This window comes from Paramisgurnus dabryanus, chromosome 1, assembly GCF_030506205.2.
Source record: "Paramisgurnus dabryanus chromosome 1, PD_genome_1.1, whole genome shotgun sequence".
Taxonomy (NCBI): domain Eukaryota; kingdom Metazoa; phylum Chordata; class Actinopteri; order Cypriniformes; family Cobitidae; genus Paramisgurnus; species Paramisgurnus dabryanus.
In genome coordinates this window covers 6515251-6531483 of record NC_133337.1, presented here as the reverse complement: position 1 = coordinate 6531483, position 16233 = coordinate 6515251, and the positions used below count along the sequence as shown (strand labels likewise).

General features: G+C 37.6%; 1 protein-coding gene and 1 long non-coding RNA gene across 10 annotated transcripts; both read right to left on the bottom strand.

Annotated features, from left to right (window-relative positions):
* Nucleotides 1-36: 36 nt before the first annotated feature.
* hcfc2 (host cell factor C2) lies at nt 37-8017 on the bottom strand. 2 transcript variants are annotated; one of them, XM_065265736.2, is made up of 14 exons: nt 7722-8017; nt 7401-7549; nt 7075-7235; nt 6796-6995; nt 6628-6712; nt 6373-6479; nt 5957-6184; nt 5083-5202; nt 4410-4480; nt 4197-4299; nt 1713-1855; nt 1441-1626; nt 1070-1361; nt 37-890 (listed from the first exon to the last, which is right to left on the bottom strand). In XM_065265736.2, the coding sequence occupies exons 1-14, from the start codon at nt 7879-7881 to the stop codon at nt 811-813; spliced, it is 2085 nt and encodes a 694-aa protein (XP_065121808.1). In that variant the 5' UTR covers nt 7882-8017; the 3' UTR covers nt 37-810. The 2 variants fall into 2 exon arrangements, with proteins under 2 accessions (XP_065121808.1, XP_065121807.1); XM_065265735.2 differs by having other exon boundaries at nt 5083-5286; nt 7722-8016.
* A 4109-nt stretch (nt 8018-12126) lies between these two features.
* On the bottom strand, nt 12127-15535 carry LOC135747174 (uncharacterized). 8 transcript variants are annotated; one of them, XR_010531721.2, is made up of 7 exons: nt 15481-15535; nt 14831-14911; nt 14618-14691; nt 13916-14008; nt 13685-13748; nt 13520-13618; nt 12127-12282 (listed from the first exon to the last, which is right to left on the bottom strand). It is a non-coding gene; the product is annotated as an uncharacterized lncRNA (long non-coding RNA). The 8 variants fall into 8 exon arrangements; XR_010531726.2 differs by having other exon boundaries at nt 13681-13748; nt 15486-15534; XR_010531727.2 differs by having other exon boundaries at nt 13520-13629; nt 15486-15534.
* Between the last annotated feature and the right edge of the window lie 698 nt (nt 15536-16233).

The window sequence follows — 16233 nt, the reverse complement described above, 5'->3', positions numbered from 1 at the left end:
CACACAAATTATGCTAAAATGGCATTCAGAATAGAAAGCTTGGTAAACAAAAGCTTTGTTATAAAATGGCACAAAGTGTTAATCAGTGTAGCTACCTAAAATTATTTACAGCTGTAGTTTTCTAAGATAGTGGCATGGTATAAGAACAAGGCAAATGTAACCTATATTAGAAAGTCCTTTTTAGATAGATTATAGCATTTGAATTGAAGTATACATTGTGAAAGTTGCTGTGTATAATTAACACAGTAAATATTTAACTCCATAAAGGATACACATTGCTCATTCAGCATACGTTGTAATTATGTACAATTTTAAGGCATAGGAAAAGTTATTTTCCAGCTATGATGATGGTATAGTGTGTCGTGTTAAGCTTTATATTTTATAACAAGTCCAGGCAGCATTGGGGATGTTTTTGATTAAACTACTGCCAATTAGGCTTTTTTAACACTGGTATATTTTGAGTTATTTCCAATGTGCATGTTTACATGTGGGGAAGTGACTTTTCTTCTGAGATTTTATTGCAGAAACCAATTTTGGGATTTAAAGATATACCAGTGCTGCCTGTCATACGTGACTACAATAAACTGATCCCACGACAAAAGTAAAATACGTACAACAATGAACTTTAAAAATATTTTTTTTAAAAAGTGTTAATTTACATTTTACATTGAAGGTCCATTTGTTATGATGCACAGACAGGCAAATTGGACGTGAGGTAAGATCTGGTTCAGTCATTCAAGGTTATTGAGAGTGCAATACAATGCTGAAGTTTTTGCTGTTGAGTCAGGCACAACCATTTTGGGTAAGAGTTCACTTGCAGGTGGTATCAGGCTCTGCCAATGGAGAACCAGAGTCTGGCTGCGTCGCTGAGGATTTGAGTTTACTCACATCTGTAGGGTGAAAGATTCAGCTGTTAAGACTGTATTGTGTTTAATTATTTAAATAAAATACAATAGGACATAACCAAAACCAATCTTCCCAGGCCAGTAAAAAATGATCGTGGCCTGCAATGACTTTCTGTAAGTAACATCTTTAAATACAATGTAGATCACATAAAATGCACGCATGCCTTGCAGCCATCGGATCTGAGTGGCCGGACCGTAGCCCTGTTCATTCTTGGCAGCGATGCGGAAGACGACGGCCGGCCGTGCTGAGCAGTCGATGTGTGCGTTGCTTAGATGGGCTTCGCTGACTGTACATGACGTCTTTGTACCGCGATAGATTCGGATGAAGGCCAGCTCACTGGGCCGCTCTGCATTGTTTCCTTTACTCTTTCTCACAGCTAAGTACATGGAATACTCCAGGATTTTTCCAGACAGAGAGGTGGGAGGTTCCCAGGTGATATGAACGGAGTCAGTATCCTAAGAAAGGATGATGAGAAGAAATTACGACAGTGTCTAAATGGTTTTCAAAGTAATGTATAGTAGGCGACTGTTGTACCTTGGTGATTCTGACAGCAGATGGTGCCCCTGGGAATCCAGGCTGGCAGGTCTTAAACTCACTGACTGGGCTGAAGTCACCCAGACCACAGCTGTTTAGACCAGCCACCCTAAGCCTGTATGTGACGCCTGAGGCCAATTCTTGCTTCACACGACCTGCAAAGCTATAAGGACCGGGCAGCTTCCACTATAAGAGAGAAACATGGCCATAAAGGTGAGCTAGTGATGTAAAACACAAAGTCTGTTAGTGAAGGAACGCAATTGTGAACAGACCTCACTGTCAGCCGAGTTTTGACTGGATAGGGTAGATGCCATGTCACCACACTCAGAAGGCAGAAAGTAGTGTGTAACCTCACAAAACAGTGTTTTTAAAACACCTACATCAAACCACACAGACTCTTCTGTATTCTCCGGCTCTGTGAATAAAAAATATAAACAATAAGAGAGAAGCAAAAGAGTATACCAGGGCTTCGAAGTTTTCTGTCACTACGATGGATTGGAAAAAAATGAGGGAAAAAGAAATGTAGCGTGTTGTTGTTCTGCCGGCTCAGCCATTAGTTTCAATTTTATTCAGTCATTCCACCAAAACAGCTGTGGGTGGGAGTGGGTACATAGGAGTATTAGCCTTGTTATAAAATAAGAGTTTACGTATTAAGCTTTTGAAGGAAGGTTCTGATGTGTCACTCATCGACAAGTCCGTTAAAAACTGGTGCATCATCTTCTCACAATTGAGGTACAGGCGTCTAAAGCTCACAGTGTATGTGACCACAAAGTGCGTATGCGTGTACTTAAATTAACAGGATATGCCACTCATTCTGTCGCAGCAAGATGCAAATGCACTTTCCAAATTATCAATAGCCTATCTAACGCACACGCCTCTTTCCTCAGCACAGTGCACAGTGGCGGAGCCAGAAGGGTATCTGGGGTGGCATCCAACTGGCAACTTCCACCAATAATTCACTTCCCATTAATTGATGCATTTACTTTGATGTGCGGCAGCGCAGCACATTGTTTAAAAAACAAATATAAAGAGAATGTTAACGTATGTTGTAAATTTTACAAAATGAAGCTGGAAAAGTGTGTAGTATTTGTCTTTATGTGGACAGAATAGGCCGAGATGGCCTTTCTTTTTTTGTTTGCACTGTTTTTACAATAAAACTCAATGCCTTGTTTTGATTCTTGAAGTGATCTTTTTACTGTGTGATAATAAGATTAACTGGTTTTAACTGGACTGCAGCTTTGAACTTGAAAATGCTTGAAAGTGCGTTAATACTAAAATGAGTTCATGTTTGCATCTTTATGAACTTAAACTGACAAATACACAGATGTCAAAGGTATTATAGTAAACAACTGGTTAGGTCTTAAATGCTAGTAACCAGTACCTGTTTAAGTCTCTGTAAAAAGAATAGAAAATCACTCACTGCTCCTGACTGACTACTGTATCTTTGTAAGAAAGATTAATCAATATTTACTTTAAAACAGTAAAGATTATGCATTGTTATTTTTATTGAATGGGGGTTTTAGATTTGGCAGAGGAACATTTTCAGTCAAAAGCTTTTTGCTTTAACCCCTGTTAGGGCTGTGCAAAAAATCGACTGCGATTATCATGCGCGTGTGTGATTAGTATTAAATCGCCATCAGCTGCTTTCAGATGGAGCGGCATTTATTACACAGACCCGTAGTTCACCGAGAAGCTAGGCAAAATCTGGTTCATAATCGAGGAAAATCGATTCCGATTTTCTATGCGATTTTGCCTAGCTTCTCGGTGAACTATTTTGCTCAAAATTTGGTATTTTTGAAGAAACCTACCCATATTTGACAGGTGATAAAAAGAGAACAAATAAAGGTAGGATGAAACGTTTTTGTTTGAAAGCAGAGGATCTGTAGCCTGGCTCCGCCCTCCTACATGCTTCCACTTAATTTTCATTTAGCTTCAGTACAATGTCTAGGCTGCTGTGTAGAGTTTTCGCTTTCTCCGGCAAAAATTTGCAGGTCCAATCAGCTAACAGAGGGGGGTGGCTAAGAACGATGACGTTGAGGTCGTGCACCAGACTGAGTTGTAGTTCAGTAATGGCTGCGGGAAAAGATGCGAGCAATGCTATTAGGTCCGTTGTGGCAACGCTGCCAAATATCCAAAATTTACAGCCGGAGCAAGAACAAGCTTTACTAAGTTTTGTTGGTGGCCATGATGTTATGGCCCTCCTCCTCCTTTCCAGCTCACTCCGTTAGTGGTGAAGGAGATGGCTAACGTAGTGGTGCTAAGCCTATGCGCATGACATACGTCACGACCAAACGTTAGCGATTGGTTATGGCAAATTCAGAGTGACTCTGGGCAGATCCAATAGTTTTGTCCAAATAGTTCAGATCCAAACTTCAACAGAGGACCCTCCTTAACGGAAGTAACGCCTTGCAATGGAGCGTGGCTAGACTCTCTGTACAAATGAAATGAATGTACAAGAGTCTGGTTGGACCAGGCTAGAGGATCTGTTCTTTCATTTGACATATTGTATGTTTATATATTTAAACATTTTCTGGAAGGCATTAAACTTTTGTGAAAATCATAAAAAATGCTGGCACTGGCTGGAAACTTTTTTTTAAACGCTGGCGGGGAAAGAGTTAAGCTTGAAATTAAAGTTAAAATCTATTCACCTTTTACATTGTAAGTTTTTCTCATAAAACATGACCAGATGCATGTACTTTGAAACACAGTATCAAAAACAAAAGCCTAATATAAGAGAATAAACAATCATATAATACCAGACTGTGTTGTAGTTGGGACATCAGAAGCAGGGTTTGCTTCTTTTTTGTTTTTGTCTCCTTGGATGATTTCACCAGTTTCTTTTGTCCTCTGAAGCTTTTCCTGAATAATAAAAAAAAGAAGGATAGAAGATTGCTTAGCTATACTCTACTACGCAAATAAGACAATTGTTCTCTTTTTTTGATTCAACTAAAACCATGAAGAAATGACACCTGTAATGAAGAGTCTTTCTCTCCTGCAACCTTGGAATCTCCACTTCCAGTGTTTTTAAATGGCTGGGAATCTGAAAAGATGAAAGGGAAATCAAGTGAGAGTCCATCTTAATGAGGAACGTCTATGGCACATGTATTTATACAGTCTTGTGTAGCCAGACCTATGAAGGTCTGGGAACCATGGCTGTTTTTAATTGCCAAGGACAGCCCAAGAGGCCAAATGACTGACACATAAAGTAACCAATCACGTTTCGATTTGTGCCACGTCATGTTTAGACAGAACAGACTGGTGTGCAACCATCATTCACAGACGTCTCAAAGTTTATAACAACAAAATAAAACACTTTAAAACATTGCATTCCTCAAAAAATGCAGCATTTATCTGATCTTGATTAAAGCATACGGTCACCAATGTAAACACGATCTTCGATCAGACTGCTTTATGTTGTTTCTGGGCTACAGGGGTCTCCCAGAAATCCTGTGTAATTAGAACTAATCAGAGGACAACTTCGAATCTGCTGAAGTGTTTTCAGATACGTATGCATCAGACTTTTAGCCACCGATGTGTGGTCATAACGTCTAGGGCTGAGACTAGTTTTTATGTTGCCTTTATATTAAATGACAACAGCATTAAATGAGGCATTTATAAATGCATGAAAAGTAATAAGCCAACCTTTTTGTGTAGCTTCCTTTCCATCTGCTGAATCTGGTGGAGGAGTCTTTGTGGAAGGAGCTTTAGTGGATGGTGAATGAGGAGAAGTGACAGGCTGCACTTGAAGCAAATAACATTCGGCTGCAAGCAGGGGGCGCCAGGCAACATGTAGCATATTAATTGTAGACTTCACAAGAAACACAGCACCAGGAGTGGAAGGCCTCTCTGCCCCCAAAACAAAAAAAACATCAGCACTAGGGATGGGCATTCGATTAAATTTTTTTAGTCGATCGTCGGGAGAATTAACGATCGACTATCGATTAATCATTAATATTTTTATCATAAAAAATAATTATTTAACTTTTATAATTCAAAAATGTTGAATACAAAAATACAGTGCGTTTTCCTCCATGAGACCTTTATTACAAGATCAACTTGTGGCAAACAGTTAAACTACATTTAGTTAGACAAACGGAACATATATGCGCTTAAATATGCGGTGCTCTAAAGCAGCGGAACCTTAAACAGAGACTTAATTTGTTCCAAAAAGTCATGACCTCTTCATGATTATTTTTTTGAAATCAAAAAGGAAGGTCACAGATAACGGAGTATGGTGTCAAATATTGCACCCTGGTGGTAAAATGTTGAATTGCTGCCACACAGTGAAATTCATTTAATTGCTTCAAGACACACGCTACGCTAGGCAACGCAACCTGCATTAGAAAAAAAAGTATTCGATTAATCAATAACAAATTAAAGTCATCGACTAAATTCTTAACGATCAATTACCGATCGTCGATTAATCATGCCCATTCCTAATCAGCACACACTATAGTCTGTTTATTTAGCAGCAAACTCTATTCACAAACATCAGCTTTGTTGTCCCATCTCTCACCTGTCTCCAGGTACCACATATCTTTGCAGCAGACCTGGAAGCTATTGCACTTGCTGTATCCATCTCGCCCGCTCCAGATGTACAGACGAGAGCCGACGGTTGCCGCACAGTGTCCGGCTCGTGCTTTCGGACAAGGTGCTTTGCTTTCTTCCTCTTCCAACAACTGCACACCTAAAGCTGATTCATTGTGATGTTCTTCTGAAGTCATGTTTTGCCATGTCAGCGTGTCTAAAGTAAGCAAAACATCGCAAAAGAAGCTATTGCTTATTTATGAGCTACTACAAAAACTTTGCATTCAATGCTATATGATTTCAATATAAGTAAAGCTTTGGATCTAAAGGCTTATGCATGAACTATTATTTATTTATTATTTCAAATTTTCTCAGGTTGCATGAAGAAAGTGGGACGAGTCGTACCGAGGTTTAGAATGCAAAGAGAGTTTGTGCAAACCCATTTGACTCCATCATTAGCGAGCATGTCCTGTGCTTCTTCAACAGGAACCCAACCTCCAAAAACATATAACCTATAACATCAGAGAAAGAGGATAAGAAGATGTGGGAGAAGACAAGGTAACATCTGAATATCCATCCTCACCCTGTCATAAGTCTCACTATTGTAAGAAATTGAGAAGGGGGGATAAGGGTAGTGTAGATGTAGGAATACAAAATTACTTGTTTCCAATCACATTAGAGGTGTGCAGACTTCTGGGTAATGGAAGTTCCCCTCTAGTTGGAGGTAAAGTCCAGGTCATAGTTTCTAAAAACAGTTTGTGAGAAAGAACAATTACAATATACAGGACATGCAGCCCCACTAAAAAAGAAAATAATAATAGGACTTACCAATGTCCAGCTGCCACAGGTCGTTCAATCTGTGACCACACATGCCCCCGAAAACAAACAGCTTTGGGCTGCTGCCTGTGTACACCACCGAGCTATGGGATTCTCTGGCTGATGGACCTCCACCTTTGGTTTCTGGAATGTTCCAGCCTTTCACCCCGGACTGGGCCTGTAGCTCGAGTTCATAAAAGTCATCCAGGTAACTTCGGAAACGATAGAAATTTGTGTGAGCAAATGCAGTCATGCCTTTCGCACTAAAACCAAGCAAATCAACATGCTTACCGTGGTACATTTCCATTTGGGTCTTCACTGTCATTGGCCATTCCACCTAAAAGGTAGCACTTGTTGGCATGGAGACTGAAGCTGTGACCAATCCGTGGACATGGAGGTGGACCGTTCCTGGGTGGGCGGGGCTTCAGTTTCTTCCATAGCCAACGACTAGCCTGAGACAGAACCCAGGGTTATCAAAAAATATCATGTACTGTGATACAATCATTTTAATATAAAGTAGGTAGCATATGAAACAAGTATGTTTAGTATACTTACTCAATGTGTATTTTAAATGCAATTCAATAATAGCATTTGTCATGAGAAATGCAAACACTCACCTGCAATTCATACAGACTGTTTGTATATTGGCCAAATTCAACCATGCCCCCAAACACCAAGATTCGTGTGCCTTCACAGGCAAAACCATGGGCAGCACAGCCAGGTGGGATATCACCTCGCACTGCTGGCAGGAACCATTGCCTCGTCACTGAAATGCAAACAAATATAATTGAAACAAAAAAGCTAACTATAGTCCATGAAGGAGACGTGAAAAATAACGCACGTTGTGTATGTATTTCGTGGTACATTTTAGCAATGCATGCTGTATGCAGATTTTTAGGACTAAATGGTATCGATATAACTATATTCCAGTGTCCTACCAGTGTTATAAACATGTAGGCTGGTCGCTATCCCCTCGTTTCCACCTCCAAACACAACCAGCAGCTCTCGGATGGCTATTGCCCGATGGCCGTGCCTCGCCCGGGGAATGGGGCCGGTGTAAGACTTCACCCTTTTCCATAAAGGGCCTTTGTTCACCATAATGGGTTATTTGTGTTTTTTGTCATAAAACTTTTTAATGGCACAATTACATTACAGAAAAGAAGGATTTGCACCCTGTACAGTTAGCAACGCTTCTCCAGGAGTAAACATCCGCCTGTGATTGGCCGTACGCTCTCACGTGATCGGAAAGCGGTACACTCTAAACCTATCAAAACCGTTTTGGTCTCTAAGCTCCTCCTATTCGTTTGTACAAATATTGTAGGTGCCCTGGGACAGTAAAGCATTTATTTTTTAGTATAAAAATCAAATCATTATTTTAATATTTTATTAAAAACACGATAATAATAAATAATTAAAACTATCTGTTGTAACTATGCTTACTATACACATCTTATGAAAAATTGCAATAAAACCATACATTTTATGTTTTATAATTTTCCTGTTTTCTATAATGTATTATTATTATTATTATTATACTATTTTTGTTATAATTCTGAACTGAAATTAAAATATTCATGATAGGAAAGTTTAATGAAATTCATGTTACTAAATAAATTGGCTGTTATTATTTGATCAGTCCCAAAGTAGATATTTTCTTCAATAGTTTTGTGTGTATTTAAAATGTTTTATTTCACAACCCATATGTATATATATATATATATATATATATATATATATATATATATATATATATATATATATATATATAGACCAGAGGGGTATTGCACAAAAGCAAGATAAGGGATTAAGCTGGGATTTTCCAGTTATCATGGCTGAATTTAGACCTGACTCGGTTGCATGAAGGAAGGCTAAATTAATCTAGATGAAGTTACTATGGAGATTTACTCTTTGCAGCTAGCCTGCTCCAGAGCAGGCTAACAACCAGGCTAAGATTAATCCTAGTGATTAATTCAATTCAAAGAACTTTATTAATCCCAGGGGGACATTGCTTTCATGTTACAATTATAGAAATGAAAAAAAGAAAAGAAATAAAAACATAATTATATGCCCATCAATGATTAAAAAATTAATAGATAAGAAATAAAAAATAATAATAAACTATAACCATATAAAAAAGGGTAAATACTTCAATAGTGAATTGTCCCAGCACTAACAAAGAGGAATTATACAGCCTAATGGCCACAGGTATAAAGGACCTTCTAAAATGCTCAGTAAGCAGTGATCAGTCTCTGACTAAATGTACTTCACTGGTTGGCCAGCACCCTGTGTAGTGAGTGAAAGGGATTGTTTAGAATTGAATTAAGTTTTGACAGTATTACAGAGTCCAGCTCCAGACCAAGTACATAGCCAGCCCCTCTAATTAATTTGTCCAGTTTATTTCTGTCTGCCACCTTCATACTAATTCCCCAACAGACCACTGCATAAAAAATGATGCTAAACACCACAGACTCATAAAACATCCACAGCATGGTATAGCAGACTATACCATTTCTGATTAATCAGCTAGTTCCTCTTTCAATCCTACTAGATATTAATGTGTTTGAGTCACTTCATGGTCCTGCATTAAAATACTAGATATACTGTAATTTATCTAAGTATGCGTACTGTTATTTTAGTTATTATGAAGACTGCTGTCAGGGGTTTGATGAATTCATTTATTAATGCAGATGTTGATATAAGAAATGGCGGATGAAGTTGAAAGGCGGTTTCAATTAAGGACATATGTAGACTAGTATTAAGGCATGAGAAATATCTGACTGAGAGGTACAGATTCTCAGGTGATCTAAGAAATGTCAGTCTAGCACTGAAATCACTTCTACAAGACTGCAAGTAACAGGAACAGATAGTGTTACATTAGGGCAGTAACCGTAAAACAGGCATTATTTTGTGTTACAGCTTTCCCTATTGTCAATGGATGCAGTGGATTGCACCCCTGTGCCAGATATATGACTTTTTTAATGTTAAAATTAGTAAAGACGATACAATATGTCAGCAGACACTACCTTATGTGTAGATTTATTTCTGCAATCAAGTCTCCAGCATGCAAAATGTTCTTAATCTGGATTTTCTGAAAGTGATGGATGGTCCAAATTATTATGCACATGCTATTTTTGTTTGTTTTTTAAAATAAAGTCCGTAAATTTACAAATTGTATTTTAATCTCAATAGTTATATGACAGTGTGCATGTTATTCTATTTAAATACATAATTTGACATATTTAAAATGTCAAAAGATACTTTAATACTTAAAAAATATGCAAATTATGCTTTTCCAAATTATTATGCAAAATGCACTTTATCAAAATTTAGTGTGTTAAAATAATACACAAAACAGATATCTGTCAAATGTGCTGCATGGACACATAATGACAAAAAAACATTAAATAATTTATTTAACACAAGTTACATAATAATATATGAGCATATTTTTGACAAGACTTTAACTCTCCCATTTATTAAACTTGTAAGTCTATAGTTTCTGTCTTTATTTCGCTTGAAGATGCTAGTATTGCATCCCAGAGTTGATGTTTGAATATGAATTATAGTTCTGTCCACCTCACAGATCATTCATATAATGATGCTTCATAGACTCCTGAGACTAAGGTCAGAGGATAGTATTCATACTGTACCTTAATTTTTTTCTTATTTCATGCCCATATTTAAATAGTCAGTGTTGCTTTTTTTGCAGCATGCTATAGTGTATTGTCCTGCATGAAAGTAAATAAATTTCAGAAGACATGATTCCTTTTTCCCATCTTTTAGGTACCGTACAGTACATATCTTCCAGATGTCATTTTGGCCCCCTCAAGGGACTTACCATCTTACTTCCCAATATTCCAGTCCAAACCAGCCTTGTTTGAACATGATGGCTATTCACCAACAATCCAGAATATACTATTTAGTGTATTATGGCATGTCGATGATAAAACTGTTTGAAAACTTCATGAAGGTCACAGTAAATTTAGTAATTTTGGAAGCTTTAGTTTGGGGGTGGGGTTGAAATCCATTTTTATGCACTGAATGATCCCATATTGAGGGCTTCTTGGTATTAGGCTACCTAGATCTACATGGGACGTATGACAATTCGGCTTTATTACCTTATAGAACTAACCAAACAAGAGCTGAAACACAATGAATGACCACTCCATGCAATCGCTCGCAGTACTCGCCCATGGTAAAGCAACCTCATGAATATGCATATATGCCCCGCCCATTGAGACAGTTTTTCATGGGGACTGAATTTTACACAACACCGGCCCCACCTCGGCTACAGCAGCCGTGGTGGCAGCCTCTTGTTCCTCAATCATCCGTAACTGATCCTCGTTGTATTGCGGCTCGTACAAGTACCACGACCATCAGATTCAAGCAACAGCGAGGCGCACAGCGAGAGCACGTAAACCACCAGACCGGCCCCCTCTTGTTCCTCGATCATCCGTAACTGTTCCTCGTTGTATTGCGGCTCGTACAGGTAACCGCGAACATCAGATTCGAGCAACAGGTCATCAAAATTCCCTTCTGCCATCTCGTTTTCAACACTACACTCTGCCATCGTGGTTTGTTTACTCGGCTTTCTCCACAAAGCAAGATCAGGCTAGCTTAGCTTAGCGAAGATTAAAGATGGCTGACTCTCGTTTTGATTCGGGCTTTTCCGAATGCACTCGCAGTCCAACCCCTATGGGCGGGGAGAAAACATGCGGAAGTAGCTCCTAATACTGGCTGTAGTCTTTGCCTCTGGCCAAAATCTCTGCCAATGTTTTTTGCACAACCAGAATACAGATATCTCCCCAGTCGGCATTTCAACGTTGATTCAACGTTGAATCAACGTCAGGTACCAACGTTGAATCAACGTTGGATTACCTTTCGGTTTTGCAAAAAATTTCAACGTTGAAATCACGACGTTGTTTCAACGTCACACTTTCAACATAGGTGAATTATGGTTGATATCATGACGCAATTTCAACCTTCTATTTCCTTGTTGTTTTTAACACTAAATATAGATTTTTACTTTACACTGCAATACTCACTAAATTATTTACTGTAAACGTGTCATTTTTAATGCAATTATCATATGAATGCAACTTGCTACGCATAACTTACAGTACAACCCCATTCATAGAACTAAACACTTAAGGAAGGTAAAGTTTAAATGTGGACAAATAAGATGGCAGGTGCCTACCCTTTCCAAATAAACATGAAAGCAGCTGTTAAAAATATTTTTTTTATGGATAAAAACACATTCTTTCAAACAGTTAGGTTTCCAGTTAGTAGTGCAGAAGTGGAATTTTCTAAATATAGAATAAAATCATAAAATATGAAACAAAATCATGTTTAAAAGTCATTTTATTAATCTGAATAGAAAAACTTTATTCAAGAAAAACTGCAAATATGAATTTTGTTGTTGGTTTAGTTGACAGTCTTCTTATGGCCACCACCACCCATCTATTCTGGCTCATGCTGTACTTAATACGATGACAGCATCTAAAGAGGGGGAAAAAACAAGATATTTAATTTTCAAAAAATGCTGCATTTTAGTAGCCTGGTTAGCCAGACCTACATCAAGATGTAAGGTCTGGCAACTCTTCACACAAACGGCTCAATGCAAGGGGCGGGATATAAGGTTGTCCCTCAAAATGCCTCTGCACGCAATAGGATAGCGCTATGACGGATCAGAGCAACGAAGAAGGTGACGTAGTTACCGTAACCAGTCGGCAAAACTCCAAACACATCTTTCTTGCTTAAAAAGGACTTCAGTAGGGTTTATTTGCTCTTCTCTCAAAGAAAAACATAAGTCTAAGTCCTCCAGAGTCGCGGCCAAAGCCGCTTCAAAAGATAGCTGTTCGCCAGCAGCAGCAGCCATTCTCTGTTTTCAAGTAGGAACCGTTGCAGCTCTGTCGTCATCATGTTAAGCCCGCCCCACAGACGCTACACACGATGTGATTGGCCTGACCAAATTTTGGTTTTTGGACCGGTTAAGTGTATTGTGAGTGCCTAGACTAAACCCTGGCAGCAAATATATTTTGCGGCCGCTATGGTGCGTCTAGATTTCTAGGCTAGCATTTTAGCCCATGTACAAAAAAATCTTGTTATTGCACATCAGGGCAAGATGCGTTTTCTTTGATAGTCTGACTTGAAACATTGCATAGCCATCTGATGAAGAAACAAAGCTGTTGTGTTTACGAAGATGACAATGAGGTTCAATTAAGATAATCTACAGTGCATTCAGAAATCATACACTTTTCACTTTCAATTTTATGTTGTTGCATGATACTGTAATTGTTTAGATATTTTTACAAAGTAAAAACAGAATTTAGAAACTTTTGCAAATGTATGAAAAAAGAAAACATATCATATTTACATTATACATATTCAGACCCTTTGAAACATCATCTGCAATTTACCTCAGTTGCCTCCAATTTCTCTTGAGGTTGCTGAGATGTTTCTACACCTTAAAGTGTCATGATGAACACAAAGATTTTTTAAGGAATGTCTGCAACCAAACTGACCAGAAGCACCATTGACTTACATAGTAGGATAAAAGAATACTATGGTAGTGAATGGTGCTTCTGATCGATTTGGTTACAAATGAATCCAATACTGAACGCTTAAGTGATATTAACTTTATATTTTCAACACGCCCAAATGAGATGCTTAACAAAGCAAACACTGACAGGCTGCTTTACGTGTGGGTCAAACAGCCTTTTGTGTAGTCCCTTACCAATGAAATCAAAGATGGACTTCAGAACTTCTGGACTGTCTGTGTAAGACTTTAAACTCGCTCAGACCAGCAAGGCATCTTGTTAGCAGACATCCCGACCTGATCAAAAACTTTTGATTAGGAGATGTTATAATCCTATTTTTAATATATGTTTTACAAACTTACCACAGGTGATCTGGCAAAGCGACTTATGAAACAGCATCTTCCCAAATCTCCTCTTCAGGCTCATCTTAGCGATCATTGCATTTGATAAAGTTTGGAAAAAGAAAAACATATTTCATTAGTATAGAAATATAAATGTAATCTTGTGGTAAGAAATACAGAAAACTGTGGCCCAAGTACAACTTTTAAAGAAATTAAGAATGTTTACATTTTTGTCATAACACTATTCATTACCTTTTAAGGGGGAATGATTTGGGGATCTGGAAAGACACACTACTTCACCTCTCTGTATTTTATCACACGTCTTCAAATTGCATGTTGATCTGCCTACAATTTAAAACATAATAAAATAAAAACAAGTCATAGCCCCTTTTAAAAAGAAAACATAAATTGTGAAATACAAAACACTGCATCTTAATTATTAGGATTAGTAGAACTTGATCTGATTACAAAACAAATATTAAATGCTTTGTAAGGTTTTAGGGGAGACGCTTCACAAAAAAGAAATGGTAAATTACGGATTTCTATTACAACATGGTATCTTGGTGGTGCATTACCAGGGTAGGTGGCAGCTCATTGACAATTTAAAAAATTATGATTAAAGCCATAATACATAAAGATAAGAACAAATAAATGCTGTCAAATACACCACCACAAATACCCATTTTTTTCTGTCAATATGAAGCCTCTATAAAACTTGCATCACCATCCACTCTGAAAACTGGATTAACTTTTGTCTCTGTCTACTGAAAACAAAGTGTTTGAAATATGTAGGCCTACATACTGTAGAAGTAATAGTGGCATACAAAAGAAATTAATTGCTGTGCTGAAAAGTAACCATTGTATCCTAAATTAGTTTCTTATATTTTCCTAATGATAAACCAGTCTTGAGAAACAAGTAGCAGGTGTTTTTAAAAAGCCAGTCTCAATTCTCACCTGTGAAGTTTCTTGTGTTTGTGTGTCATTCTGTTTCTGATCTGACAACCCTTGCTGTCTGTTTCTTGTTCAATCTTGACAAAATATAAAAAAGTAAAATTAGTGCAATATTGGAAGAGAATTCTATAATGACTTTATCAGAACATGAATACATACACTTGCATACTGCATTTAAGTAAATATTGTAGAATAGCGGGGTTAACACAACATTACCTGATCCAGATGTAGTGGCTGCTGATGCATGAAAATCTCAGCATTGACAAGATCATCCTCACTTTTCTAATTTGAAGGGCTCTGAAAACGAAGACATTACAAAAGAGTTATAAAAATATACTGATAATAAGAGCACATTTGTCTAGATAACCAATATTTTCTATTTCCATTAAAACTTGCTAACTATTCAACAAGTAAGCAAAATTACACCGTTACAATGTATTTCAATTCGAATAGAACATGCCAACTTACACGACATGATATTTTCGTACAAAGGAGTTAACTTAAGTGTTTCATGCCGCTTAAAATAATGGATACTGCGCGAATGACCGCAGGTGCGATCATAAGCGTAACATGTAATTGACTGATTGCCATGGAAACATGAGGGTCACGTCGACTATCTTGTCCCTTTTAATTTTATAACTGCATTTATACACATTACCCCGTCGAGAAAACCTCAGCATGATTAATATTGGATTCGACGCCCATGTTATCACGTCATCAATAAGTTTGGATTAATGTCATTAACACGAACTGCTATACGTATCCGTTATTGCGAATTCGTGAGCCATAAAACACCAACATCTCATCTAAGTTTTAACACTTTATCAGTAATATGAATTTGAGAAACTAAGCAGCTTAACACTGACCGGACCGCACCGCACTCGAGCTGCTCCTCCTTACAAAAGGCTGATAGGTGTCTGTGGCGGATATAAGTTACGGATATAAGTTACGCTGACTGAACTAAGAAATCAACACTTTTTCACCGAAGTTGTCCAAAAAAGCCCTTACATTTATAACTAGTTGCTTTTCTGAAGCAAAAACAACCAAGTGGTTAAGTTGATAAAAACACACCTCATATTAATTTATTAATATTCATAATAACAAGGTCCAATTTCGGCGGGAACATCCCGTGGACTAGCAAATTAACTACTATAACAAATACATTCGCAACTAACAGAAAAAAACCGATTTGGCATCGTGCTTTTTTGTCATACCACTTTGTATATGTGAATAAAATAACGTTATGCGTTTACATTGACTTATATTTCCTTACCTCTTCTTTCTCTGAAGCATTTTCTTCTGTGATACGCAAGATCTTGAAGACAGCCGTTAAAACAGTCCAGTCTCGTGTAATCTCGCGAGATTACGTCGCTACCTGTATATTCAATTATTTGTTACATTTTTTTTATAATGTCATCAATTTTATAAAATGAGTTTTTAATTTTTTTTTCTGAATGATTCACATATTATAAAACATTATTTATTGTCTCTCTGCAACCATTTACTTCACTGTTGTTTCAACGTTGTTTCAACGTTGAATCAACGTTGAACAAACAACTGACGTTATTTCAACCAAGTTTCAACGTTGATTTTTAAGCATTTTATTAACCTTTTTCAAC